Source organism: Cuculus canorus, chromosome 1 (genome assembly GCF_017976375.1).
Source record: "Cuculus canorus isolate bCucCan1 chromosome 1, bCucCan1.pri, whole genome shotgun sequence".
Taxonomy (NCBI): domain Eukaryota; kingdom Metazoa; phylum Chordata; class Aves; order Cuculiformes; family Cuculidae; genus Cuculus; species Cuculus canorus.
In genome coordinates this window covers 132998020-133011820 of record NC_071401.1, presented here as the reverse complement: position 1 = coordinate 133011820, position 13801 = coordinate 132998020, and the positions used below count along the sequence as shown (strand labels likewise).

At 43.1% G+C, this 13801-nt stretch overlaps 1 protein-coding gene and 1 long non-coding RNA gene across 10 annotated transcripts in view; one reads left to right on the top strand and one right to left on the bottom strand.

The window, feature by feature from the left end:
• Nucleotides 1-10425, top strand: part of TCAF2 (TRPM8 channel associated factor 2) — a 23598-nt gene extending 13173 nt beyond the window's left edge. For 5 of the 9 annotated variants that reach the window (XM_054087123.1, XM_054087115.1, XM_054087134.1 and 2 more), the window contains 5 exons: nt 1033-1127; nt 1946-2159; nt 2998-3237; nt 5709-6046; nt 8722-10424. In XM_054087123.1, the coding sequence (XP_053943098.1) occupies nt 1033-1127; nt 1946-2159; nt 2998-3237; nt 5709-6046; nt 8722-8967 (1133 nt within the window). In that variant the 3' untranslated portion in view covers nt 8968-10424. Of the gene's footprint in view, nt 1-1032; nt 1128-1945; nt 2160-2997; nt 3238-5708; nt 6047-8721 lie in introns of all 9 variants that reach the window. The other 4 variants (XM_054087094.1, XM_054087150.1, XM_054087101.1 and 1 more) reach the window with 2 other exon arrangements.
• On the bottom strand, nt 3016-13383 carry LOC128854387 (uncharacterized). Its single transcript, XR_008453446.1, has 5 exons — nt 13123-13383; nt 7995-8083; nt 7223-7407; nt 6041-6380; nt 3016-3137 (listed from the first exon to the last, which is right to left on the bottom strand). It is a non-coding gene; the product is annotated as an uncharacterized LOC128854387 (long non-coding RNA).
• Nucleotides 13384-13801: the final 418 nt, after the last annotated feature.

The following is a 13801-nucleotide window of genomic DNA, read 5'->3' as shown; positions in this document are numbered from 1 at the left end:
GCTGAACTGAATCCATTGGATTTAACATGATACTTTGTTTGACTAAAAATATTCAGAATCTGAGTCATTTCACATAAACAAAAAAAGGAAAAATACTAGCAAACACTGAACACTGTTAAAACTGCCTTGGGTGCAAATTCAGCAAGACTGAGATGAATTGGTGAAACATTGTGATATGGTCTGAGTTGCATTCCCTTGGATTAAGTTTTGCTTGACAAAACTGGTCCTGCTTTGTTGGAGGACAGGAAAGGTTGTAAGCTTGGTGTTTTAAGACAGTTCAGCACTTTCCAGGACTTCTGCTCTTTGTGTTGAAATATGCTTGAGCAAACTTTGTGAGAACTAGGGAATGGATTTTGCCTGATCAGTACGTTAGAGATGGATCAGTTTTGCACTGTGTATTGCAAGTGTTTCCAGAGATCTGTGCATTTCTATGGGAAGAAATATGCTGAATTGTAGTGGTATGGTGGGGCACCCATCTGACAGGTACACCTTGCCTAGAAGGACTGTCTTATGCTTTCATGTAACTTCAGTCAGCTAGAAATGGTAAGTCATGTGGGCTCCGGCTTGTGCTGGACAGGTCAGTATAAAAGAAAAAATGCAATATCACTGTCAGTCTGTTATTAAGGAACTTTTTAATGACCATTTATGACCATTACAACCATGTTTAATATCACCACAGTATGCAGCTCTTATGAGGGCTTTAGGGTCTAACAGGGGGAGTTGTTGCTGGGGTTTTGGTTTCCTTTTTTTTTCTACTTATTCTTAAAAGATACTAGTAAACACATTGAAGCTTGGCATTTCCAGAAGTTCAAATTTGCATGAGCTTGCTTGCTAATGCTGTGATGAGCTTGTTCATGCTGCTACTCTATTGCTTTAAAACTGTATTTTTACAGGTTGGGTAAAACATGAGACAGCTCTGTAAGTGTAGAGCGAGGGAAAAGAAAAGAATTGAAGATTCTTCTATTGCAGCATCTGCAACATCAGGCGGAAGGAGTGCTTGACTGTTTGGGACTGTGTTCTCTTACCTTTTAGGTAAGACATCCTGGAGAAGTACAGGACTCTACCTCCCTGAAGGACACACAGCAGTTATAACATTCCCTTGTGTGGTGGTCGGTGCTGGTCTGAAGGTAAACTGTCTGTAGTTTGGCTCTGTTTACACTGATGTATTTGTCAAGTGAGCATTCAAAAATAGCTTGCAGGAGGCTTTTCTAATTTCTTTTTCTTAAGGTTTTACTGCCTTTTCCGACCTTTCAGTTACTGCCACCCTGTGGCACTCTGAATGCATTGTTACCGTTTTTCACCTTTTTTCCCACTCTCTTCTGTTGCATTTCTCTTATTTCGGTGTGCTAGCGGGATAATTGAGTATGGCTGCTGCCTGAAAGCAGCTGTGTTTGTTTTGTTATCATGCAAAGAGAACTGATCAAGGCAGCTTAAATGCAGAGTTAACTCAGTTCTTTCTATCTGATCCTACAGCCACATGCTGTCTGGTTTAATATATGAGTACCAAAGAAGAGGCACAGTAGGAGAAGCCAGCAATGATCACATCTCTCCAACTCGTATGTTACAGGATGTGACTTTGACGCTGGTGAAGGATGAAGGAATGATCAATGCAAGTACAGTGCAGTGAAAGAAGTCACTGCAGTACCCTGAACTGCTGGTGAAGGATGTAGTTGACACAGTAATAATGGGAGTATAGCTGTAAGACTGTCTGAGACAGGGACAGCACTGAACCTCACCAGTCTTTTTCACTGTATTTGATTCTTCTGATCACCACAGGCTGAAAGCTTGAACTAGGCTAGAGTCAGAAGGCTGTTTATGCACACAGGCCCTAAACAGACAGAGCTGGAGCAGACAGCTCAGGGTGTTGTGGTCAGTCTGCCAGGTAAGACTGCCAAGCAGTGCTTGGAGCACTTACACCAGCTGTTCCTACCCTTCCATTTGCCAGGTGCAGATTGGGTGTCACACAGATGACCTCTCTCACGCCAGAGAACTGAAACGAGCCCCAGTGGTAATACGCACCTGTGATATTGCCTGCCAGAAACAGTCTGTTTCCTGCCTCTGGGGTGGACTCATTTACATCATAGTACCAGCAAGGAGCATCCTGGGGAAAGTGCCCATCACGATAGAAGGGGCAGTCAGAGCTCCGTTCTTCAAGCTTGGTAGGTTTGTCTGTCTTGGTACCTTTCTCCTTACTGCTGCTCACAGATGCTATTGATCCTGTGACTGACAGGAAAGATGATCTCCTCCTTAGGAATGTTTCAGAAATGCCTGGGTTTGGGAATACCCAGATTTAGTTTCCTTGCTTTGTTGTCCTCTGGGATTCTGGGTAAGTCACTGTGTGACTGCTACACCGCAGGAGGTAGGTGAAGGACCTGTTGCAACATAGGCAGGGTTTGTCTGAACTAACATATCTTGGAGTTTGGAGTTGTCATTTCCAATGTAAATCATTGAGTTGGAGGAGACAGGCTGACCTCTGCCTTGTATTTATTCTACTTGTTTTACTGTGCTCCTGTGTAGCTGTTCCCAGTCCCTGCAATAAATCTCTGCTGAATTTCCCATATTTTCCATCAGTTTCTCTTCCTGTATGAAATTTCTTCTCACTTTGCTCTTAAACTAAAACAAAATCAGGGTTATTATATGAAACAGCAAATCTCTGCTGGAGGAGAAGAAATGGGATCATCAAGAGACACTGGAGGAACCTAATGCTTCTTGTTCTCAGATGTAAAACAGGAATTTGTTCTTGCTATGCTACTACTCTGCTATATACAAATCCTCTTTCATCTGCCTCCTATCCATAAAATATCCTTATGAGACTCCCCAACCACAGGATGAGGATTAACTTAACTAGTTAACAGCCACCACCCCCAGTCGTGCTACTAACACATACTGTTTTCCAAGAGAATCTCACACCTGTGGTTTCTTTCTTCAGCTTGCTCTCTGGGAGCATGCTCAGAAGTCAGAGCTGTGCTTAACCAGTTTTCTGTGTGGTTGATGTAGGGGAGACCTGTGAAAGCCAGTGGAAGGATTGTATCCGGCACCACCCTGCTCCCTGGGCAGAACTGGCTGTTGAGAATCTCATCCTGACAGTGCCATCTGACACCATCCGCCACATGGAGGACCCACAGCCGCTGCTGACCCTGTGGAATGAGATCATGGTGGCGATAAGCAAATTGGCAGCCATACCAACAAAATTCCCAAGGCCAGAGAGGATTGTGACAGATGTCCAGATCTCATGTGGTAAGTACTTTGCCATATGGCTTCTCAAGAGGCTAAGAGACAAGTGGCCTCTTGTGGCAATGTCTGTTCCTTCAGGGTTATTTTGCTGAAACTAGACTGGGAACGTGTGTAAGGTGTTAAATGACTGCTACTTCTGCATAATTGTGAGCTACTCCATCAGAATGGAAACATGGTAAGGGAGGGCTTAAAAAAATAGGTATTAACCCTTCCAGATACCTTCTTGCTCTCAAAACTGGTGTTGTCTTACTCAGCTGTTCTGCTGCTTGGGTATGTTAAGAAGCAGAACTGCCGACTACAGGTGGTTTGACTCAGTTGCAGTTACTCCTTCTCCCTCCTGAATGCACTGCAGAGTCAGCACAGCAGAGAGGCAGTGACCTGATTTTTGGTTTTCCCCTGCTTCAGCCACAGGGCCCATTCTCACGCATTCAGTGGCAGCTGTTAAACCTATGTGTGCCTGCCTACTGAGGATGAGCTCCGCAAAGGTTATGGTGGGCAAAGCTTAGCCTGAAAAGACATGTGCATGAGATGATGGCAATGGAGAAGCAGAACCTGTCAAATCCCATTTCACTGTCAAAGCCCATTAGTGTGTAGTTTTGCAGCTGATATTTCTCCACCCTGGCTTTTCAAGTTGTGAGCCGAGTGCATTTGACCTAAAGTCAAATTATGTGGTAAATGTGGAACTTTGCAATAAAAGTTTTGTTCAGATGTTTTTCTAAATGGACTGGTTAAATTCATCATCCCACAATGAGACAAAAGCTTGGCATGAACCCCGATGTCCGAACCCTTTGCTAAGCCACATGGAAAGAATTTGTTGCACATCTTGGGAGTATTAAGTTCTGCTGTCCTGGGCAAATGCCAGTGAAAAAGATCGCAGTGTGCAGACGCAAAATTCCCTTCTGTTTTGGGTGGACTAAACTGTTTCACTTATATTTCTGGACCTGAATGTCTTGGGTGCCAGTGGCTGCTAAATGCATGCAATTATTTTAAAGAGGGAGGTCAAGTTCTGCAGGAAGGAGGTTGCCAGTCAAGTTCTCCAACTTGGGTAGTCTACAAGCTTAATGTTCTGTCAAAGCCAGCTGTGTAGGCTCCCTGTACTGTGAGTGTCAAGGGCTGCTTATCTCCTCCTGCTGTCAGTGTTGAGTTTGAGGTGACTCTTCTATGAAGCTTTGGGAATCTTCAAGAAGAAGGACAAATCAGGGATGGAGACACCAAGGATGCATGAGTAAAATGCCTTGCAGTGCAATATTCTTGCCTAGCGCAATGCTGGGAAGTTGTTGATAGCATAGGAATCCTGTGACATTAAGAATAGGCTTAAGCATTACAAGATTTGCAGCCCTTAAGCATAAGAAATTGTGACTTCTCTGTGTCTCATCCACGCTGCTGACCACTGGAGTGCAAGTCTGCAGTATCCACACTCTACATAGAATCACGGAATCATTAAGATAGGAAAAGGCTTCTGAGATCATCAGGTCCAACCGTCAGCTCAACACCCCAATACCTACAAAACCATGTTCTGAAATGCCACGTCTACACGTTTTTTTTAACACCTCCAGAGATACTGACTCCACCACTTCCCTGGGAAGCCTGTTGTAGTGCTTCACCATTCTTTCAGTAAAGAATTTTTTTCCTAATATTCAATCTAAACCTCGCCTGATGCAACTTGAGGCCGTTTCCTCTTGTCTTATTGTCAGTTACTTGGAAGAAAGGACCCACACCCACCTCGCTATAACCACCTTTCAAGTAGTTGTAGAGAGCAATAAGATCTCCCCTCAGCCTTCTTTTCTTCAGACTAAACAACCCCAGTTCCCTCAGCCGCGCCTTCCTAAGACTTGTTATCCAGCCCCTTTGCCAGCTTCATTGGCCTTCTCTGGACATGCTCCAGCACCTCAATGTCTTTCTTGTAGTGAGGGGCCCAAAACTGAACACAGTATTTATTCAAAGTGTGGCTTCACCAGTGCCAAGTACACATGATCACTTCACTACTCTTGCTGGCCACACCATTTCTGATACAAGTCAGGATGCTGTTGGCCTTCTTTGCCACGCGGGAGCATAGGAGGACTCGGCTCTGCCATGGTGCTGAATCACATTATTGCATAGTTTGGTTGAACATTAATGATACTCAGTTTTTGAGGGTTCAGATGTATCTTGGCCAATAGTCAGGCTTTTTCCCTAAACTTGAATATTCAACTTCAGTCCAACAATGAGCGTGTGCTTATGTATAGAAAGGGAAAGCAGGTGAAATTGTGCTTAACTGGTAGTTCAGTACTATCTTTACATTGCTTATTTGACTATTAGGGTGAAACTTTCCTTATGTTGCAAAGGGGAAAATTTGTCATTCATGGTAATATAGTGTGGTTTGTGAGAGGGAAGAAAGGCACCAGAGAAATTAAAAAAAAATATACAGCCATTTATGTCTAAGAGGCATTGGGGTGAGCGTTTATGATGTGTGTTGATACCTGTCTTCCCTGCAGGCTGGATGCATGCTGGCTACCCCATCATGGGACACATAGATTCAGTGAAGGAGATGTTAGACATGAAGCACATGCAAACTGCTGGTCTTTGGGGTCCTATCCATGAGCTAGGACACAATCAACAGCAACAAGCATGGGAGTTTCCCCCTCATACCACAGAGGCCACCTGCAACCTCTGGTCTGTCTATGTTCATGAGGAGGTGCTGGGGATTCCCAGGCATAAGGCCCATCAGGCGCTCAGGTCACAGTGTCGAGAAGAAAGGATTAGACAGTATCTGAAGAAAGGTGCTCAACTAAAGGACTGGGAGATGTGGACTGCTCTGGAGACGTACCTGCAGGTAACGGGGAGAAGTGGGTATATTCTTAGTGCAGTCAGTGAAGGCTGTGTCAGAAGGATGTCATGCCAGTGTTTTCTTACAGTCTGGGTTCATTTTTGATCCATAAAGTACCTTGGGAGGTTTACAGATAGAGTGTCTAATGCTGATGTCTCCTCATAACCTTCCTTTTCCAGACCTGGGCTTAGCCACTCAGGGAGAGAGCTTAGTGCGATGTACTAATCTCTCTCCCCATGAGAGAATCAGGAGCTGCTTCTTGTTATACAGCATGGGAAAAGGATGATCAGACTTGGGCGTAGCTCTTTAATCTGCTGCAGATTTCCTGTGGGACATTGGGCTAATTGGCAAAAAAAAAAAAAAAAAAGAAAAAAGAAAAAAATTTGGCTTTGTAAAAGTGTCTGGCAGAGCCAGAGCCAGGCTTCTAGCAGTATCCTGGTGAGTTACACGAGTAGGCTCCTTTTTACAAAAGAGCAAAGATCAGGCGATTTGTAGCAGCTGATGCACTGAGTGCGGCCAGTGTAGTCCATCAAGTGGCAAGGGGACGGGTTCAGCTTATCCTCCCTGCACATTTAGCTGGATCCCTCACTGTGGTCGAGACTCGAAATCATGAATCCCATCCTAGATTAAAGTGCATTCTCTTAGGAAGCATGTGGGAAAGATGTTTTCCTTTCCCCTTTCCATTAATTCCTGTAGCAACTGGTGGTCTAACCGAGAGAGCCCTCAACATGATTTTTACTGGAAACTTTAATGTCCATTATGGTGGTTTAAGCTGCTGACTGATGTGAGGTGTGGGTACCTCAGCCCCCTAGTCTGGGACCTCTCACATCTTCTATGAACAACAAAACAATTGATGGAGGAGTATTGATCCTGATTTTTCCACATCCCAGAGGAGTGCCTGAGTGACCAAGCTGAAGAGTGGACCTCATTTTTCTGTGATGCAACAAATATCAAAAAAGTTATAGAGTGGAAAATTTTCCCACACTACCTCACCAGTTTGGCCCAGTGCCTCACCCACACTCTATAGGCTGGGATCTCCCATCTCCTGTCTGGCTACTGACATGCAAGAACAACTACAGTTCTGTGCATATACTGTCCCTATTACAGCCAGAATGTTTTCATTTTTTAATGGAATGGTCTCTCTCTTCCTTTTAGTCCCACATTTGGCTGCCATTTACTCACTTTTTAGATTCCTTCAGTCCACAAAGACTTCAGCATTGGTCTTCAGGCCTTTTTAGGTCCAACTCCTGTATGTTCTTATATGTGCGTGGGAGCACAGTGTCCTCTAATCTTGCCATTGTCTGATGGAGCATACCGTCTTTCAGAGGTCAGCCTCCACAGTGGTCACTTAAGCCTGTAACAGATGTCTTGCAAGAACGAATATGGAAGAATTAGAAAATCAGTTAATTAGCCCAAAACATTTTCAGATTTAAGTGGAACAACAAAACTCCTGTCTGTACTGTTTGTGTCCACCCGCTCACTTCTTGCTTTGAAGTAAAGTTGGAGGCCTTCCGGATTCCATCTAGACTAGGAAAAAGGAGCCCTTGAAGCATGCTCCAGGGCACTGGTTCCCCCAGTTGTGCAGGATGTGCCACAGTCCACCCCTACAAATACCTGTGTTTTCTTCCTGTACAAAACTGGTAGCGAGGGAGGGAATAGACAGTTTTCACTGTGGACACGTTGTGACAAGGAGTTGTGAATTGTCTGGGAACTCAGGGTCCAGGAGATGCTCCTACCTTCTGGAGTTCAGGCATAACATGGTATGGAGCCTTCTCCAGCATAAGCTGGTTTACTGCTATTGGCCTGGCACAAGGCCAGACCCCTCATCTCCCACCTTCCAGTCAGCCTCCTCATGTCTCTCCAACCTTCTCACAAAGAGAAGCCTAGTCCATAGCTAGTCTCAGCACCATGAGTTTTCATATCAATAGAGGATTATCAGAGGTAGATAACCTACCTGTTTGTTCTGCCTAATGGAAAAGTGCTGTTTCCTGCTTAGCTGTTCCAGAATGATGGGGGATTTGTGGGATCCAATTCAATGTCTATCTGTTTAGTATCAGAAAGTGACATGTAAACCATGGGTTCATAAGGAACTGTGGACATTTAACTAGACATTCTGCGTCCTGTCACACTTTTATTTCAAGTCAGCCCTTCATATTCACCTCATCTTGTGTAACAATGTAGGTTTCCCGTACCTCTTTGAAATCTTTACTCATCCAACAGCAGTTTTTGTAACTGAATCCCTTTTGTTCTTACTCCTAGCCAAAGCATGCCCTGCTCACAGTATCTGCCTCCTATTTTCTGGTTATTCCTTGATCTCCTGTGCTCCTTCTTTTCAGGTTCTCTGTCAGTATCCTCTTTGATGCTTTTTCACTGCATAAACAGCTTGCTTCTGCCCAAATCAGCAGCTTGTATAGTTGATTGCTGACATTTCTGGCTATTCACAATGCATCTTCCATCTCTGTTTGTTTTGCCAGGCCAGTGTGATGGGAAGCTGTATTTTTCTGTACTCTAGTGCTGTATGTTATGCTCTTAAGCCTGAAAGTTAGAAGCCTTCCTGTAATTTTACATTCATTCTAAAAGATGCTGCAGAAACCTATGAAACTTTCTGTTGCTTGTAAAACAGGAATAATGGCAGTGAAATGAGAAGTTCATTGTTTTTACACTGTATTCTTCTCCATCAGTTGCAGGAAGGGTTTGGTTGGGACCCCTTCACCCACCTCTTCTCTGATTACCAGAAAATGTCCACCATCCCAAAAGACAAGTCTTCTAAGATGAACTTGTGGGCACAGAAGTTTTCTCAGCAGGTGAATAAGAACCTGGCTCCTTTTTTTACATCCTGGGGTTGGCCTATCAAGAAAAAACTGTCTGTGGAACTGTCCTCTTTACCTAATTGGGAACAGGACCCAATGAAATCCTATAGACCATGAAGGAAAAATATCTAAACCTTGATTCTCAGACTAGCTACTGCCTATCTTTTTCGCTTTGTGTGCTGCATAATAGCTCACTGGGTGCTTAAGATTACACGAAATTCTTTAGCTTCCTGCTATTAATAGAAGTCTACCCCAACAGAAATTCAGCAGAAACTTGTACGGAGCTCAGTCACCATCTAAGCCATTTTATGAAGGGTTAAATAACAAATGAGCTTTGTTCTGTTTTTGTCACCTCAGGAGGAATGTAATTCTGAGTAGATTTGATTCCTGTCAAACCTTTCTCTGGTGAAAAGGCAATTTTAGGTCTGCAGTAGTCACTAGAGTCGTCTCAAGGGCAATAGCAATAGAATATAGGTCAGTAAAGTGAATAGTAGCTTCCACAATGTTGTGTTCTTCAGTTACAATTTCAGTAACATAAGAGTTTCACTATGGTTTCACTATGGTTTTGGATACCCTAAAATCCCTAGTCTTCAATTGCTCCTAATATGCAGAACTTCCACACCTGCTATCATGGAAGTGACCTTATAATGCTTATCTGCGTCTTTTATAATACATAGCTGATACTGAAATGCTGTAGAAGTCTTCCTAATTGTATGACTGTGTCACCTGATGTCCAGTTTTATGTAAGTGAATTATAAGTTGTAGCTGTTGGTCTTAACCATAGCCTGACAGCAAGATACATGGCATGGAAGACTGGAGAGTGGAAACAAAGAATAGGTGACTTGATTGTACTCAGTAATGGTTTAACTTGTGGATTCATCAAAGGTTAAAAAAGTAGGCTCTGACATGACAGCATGAGGGAGCAGAGAGGACAAAGACAGCAGTTCATCAAGACAGGACCGACCATTTCCAAGGAACAGCAGAAGCTAATCATTCTCTCACCTCAGTCATAATTACTTGACTAGCACACCACACTGGTGACTACACAGCGCTAGCAAGCTTGTTTATGTTTAACCTAATAGCATACCAGTCCCAACCCATTCCTTGTGTATCAGCAATAAATAAAACAATTGTGGACTTGAGGGTTGTATGTGTGATCCTACTTTCATGTTTCTATGCCCCCTAAAAAAGCCTAAATTGAAGTGACACAAAGATTTGTTACAGCAGCTTTCTATTTTTGTTCTGGCTCAGATATGGTTCTGATTTCCATCTGATTCATTGGCATAATATTTTACTTTGTCTTTCAAATTTTCTTCCCATTGTTATTCACTACTGGTATGAATTGTTCTTCCAATAAAATAAATGCAGAGGCTAATAGTGGTGTAGACAGTGTTTCAGTACTGATTTGGTCCTGAAGAGGAAAAGCATAAGAAAATTTACATGGTGGAAAGATTTAGACCTGACTCTACCTACAGAAGCAGATTTCACCCCTAATGAGTTTCTGAATAAAAGTTGAGTTCATTACTCCGTTTCCCAGGGGATTCCTGACAGCCCAATCAAAGGCAGCTCTGAGGAAGTGGTTTTAATCAACATAGCTGCAGAGCTCTGTGACAACTTCCCTGATGTACAAAATCAAGTATGGGCTCCCAACCAAAGATTTCCAGAAATTACTACATGCCCAACTGTAACTGTTCAGATTGATGGAAGGTAGTGGATATTTTTTCATTTCCTTCCTCAGCAGCACCCAAACTGTGTAATGGAATCAGACTGACCAGAGTAATCTATAAATATAATAGTCTAAATCTCACTCATTCCTTTCTAAGACTGCATGCTCACCATGTAATCAGAAATATGATCATCATATGATGGATGCTGGCATATTGATAATTTGATCTTCTGTTGGGTCCAGTTTTGGTCAGATGGTGAGTGGATTTTTGGTTATGTTATAGGGAAGCAGTTTGGGCACATGGCCTGTAAATGCTTCCAGAGGAAGTGATTTTACTTGTTGGTCAATGTGAAGTACCACTACTGCTTTTTGTCAAATGCAAATTCAGGTGCAGTGACATTTCACCTGAAGATATAATTTCATGGAGCTGTGTGTTGTCTCTTGTACTAACATACGAAGAAGATCTGGTTAAGGGTTTGCCCCAGTCTTTAATGGTAAGGTAAGATGTTCCCTGGGTACTCAACCTCACAAGCCAGTAGATAGGGAGAAAGAGCAGCACAAAGCTCCTTTGATCCAAGAGGAAATGGTTAGAGACTTGCAAGGCAAATTAGATATTCGTAAGTCTGTGTGGCTGGATGGAATTCATCCAAGTGCAGTAAGGGAACTGGCGGACGTGCTTGCGAAACCTCTTTTCATCATCTACCAGCAGTCCTGGCTGACTGGGGAAGTTCAGTTGGACTGGAGGCTGGCAGATGTTACACCCATTTACAAGAAGAGTCAAGGGGAGGATCCAGGGACCTCTGGGCTTGTCAGTCTGACTTCAGTGCCAGAAAGGTCATGGAGCAGGGCATCTTGGGTGCCATCTCGCAGCATGCACAAGACAACTGTGTGATCAGGCCCAGTTGGCATGGGTTTATGAAAGGCAGGTCCTGCCAAACGGACCCAATTGCTTCCTGTGACAAGGTGACCTGCTTGATGGATGAACAAAAAGCTGTGGATATTAGAAATACAGGCTTGTTGAATAGTCTGATAGTGTTAAAGGGCTACTCTGATTCTTCAGTGGACATTTAGGATTTTTCAGGTATAAAAAATACAGAAAAATATCCTGTAAAAGATCAGTAACTGAATTTAGTAAAGCATTTTGTAAAGAATGCAGGTGCAGTAGTCCTAGATTTCTACACATATGTTTTGTACTGTTTCTCTCTTCTTGTAATTCATAGTTTCAAGAGGCCTTTGGATGGGAGTCCTTCACTGGAATATTTTCTGAATACCAAATTATGTCTGAGCTCTCAGATTATAATGACTCAAAAGTTAATCTGTGGGCAGAAACCTTTTCTCATCTGGTGAAGAAGAATTTGACTCCTTTCTTTAAGGCCTGGGGATGGCCAGTCAAGGAGAGCCTTTTCCAGGAGCTGTCTGGTTTGTTTTCCCAGTTAGTCAGATGATCCAGTGAAGCAATACATCTCCTAAGCAGGGTTTTGCTCAAGAAAATGAAAATGTGATTATCTGTGATAAAGCCAGTGCTCTGCATAGTTTTAAATGTGTCTTAATGATATTGTATTATAATGAATCTGTGAAGCAGCTCTACATTTTATATGAGATAAAAGAGTTCCTACTTGGCTCCCTCCTGATTTTGCCTTTGTGTCTTAGGGTTCCACTACTTCCTTTCCCAGCAGGGGTCATTTTAAACACAGAAGGGAAAGTATTTGCTGTTTTAATACCTACAAAACAAAGCAACAACTTCCTGTTATTTTCTCCCTCTGTTTCCTTTTCTTTGAAAGGTTCTCTGTTCCATACTTACTCTTGTTACAGGTATGCAAAGTTTGTTAATTACGATCATTAGAAGAAGAGCAGGAACAGGGAAAAAGAAGTCACTTTAAAAATGCTAGGCGATAGTAAAGCTGGAAATAAACAGAAAGCCCCACATGAAATTATGGCTGTCGCAACACAAAATGAGAATGATCACTCAAAGGAAACCCTTGATGGACAGCATAGGAAAGATCTTTATTTAATGTTCTGAAAGGGGTTGGCTTCATGCTATTCTTTCAGAGCTCATAGCTGTGTAGTGAGAAGTGCTACTTTAGCTCATGTCAGAAGCAAAATAATGTCTGGGCAGTGAAGTTACCACATAGTCCTCAGCTAGAATATATCTGCAGACATTTAGGGATGTAAAATTGTGGCAATTTGTTCTGCCTAAGGATCTAAGAGAGCAGGTACCTCACCACACAAGACTGAATGTGTTGACAGGAAAGCAACACTGGAGTGTGTTTACGATGGTCTATTTTGATCTAATCAAATCACTGCCTGTTCTTAAGTACTACACCCAAATTTCCCCTATGTTAAAGCATCAACTATAGTCCAAGCCAATTTTTACTGTGTGTTTTGAGATCCTGAGCTGTCACGGTCCACTCATAAGTGGACGCATGATGATTCATTTCAGCAATGATCTTGCAGTGCAAAAAAGCAATAATTCAACAAGTCAAGGGAGTTAAATTTCAATCCAAACAGGAATTTTATAAATTCTGCCCATAAAGTAGCTTGCAATAGAGAGGGAGAATAAAGAAAAAGATGGGGAGAAAAGGGAAGAAAAAGGGGTTTATAGCTACCATCACAGGTCCACAGACATCCAGTGTCTCGGGGGGTCCCGGTCCAGAAGGCGTTCCACTGCTTCCGTCTTCAATTGATGTGATCTCACGGTGGGGAAGATCTTCAAAATTCAGCTGCTCCAGAGCTGTCCTTTGTGCTAGTCAATACACCTGGTTCCTCCTTGCGACCCGCCTTTGCTCCACCTCAATTTTGTGGAGATATGCCAATCTCCAGCTAGCAGGCCACACATGCCAAGAGAGGAGTGTCTAAGGCAGGTCTTCTTGCTCATGCGCTCCTCCTGGTGGCGGTGGTCGACTTGGAGTCCCTGATGACAGCTAGTAGTCATCATCACCTTGAACTTTGGATGAACTGGTCTTTGCTCATGCTCTCTTGGGGTGTGGGTCAGTGGTAAGTCCCATCATTACTTTTCCTGTCTTGCTTCATGGATCTTTCACAATAGTAGGGAGATAAGGAGGTAGGTACGGATAGCAGGGAGACTTGGAGACAGGTACAAAGCATTTGTTCTGAACCAGCTTTGGCAGGTACAAAACATTCTTTGCCTACCAGCTTTGGCCATTTTCGTAAGGGTGACATCTGTGATTTATACAGTCAAGTTCTGAGGCTTAGCACCTGATGAGAAATGTTGAGGCAGAAATCCATCCTTTGACTGACCCCAAGCAGTTGCTCATCTTGTGCCTG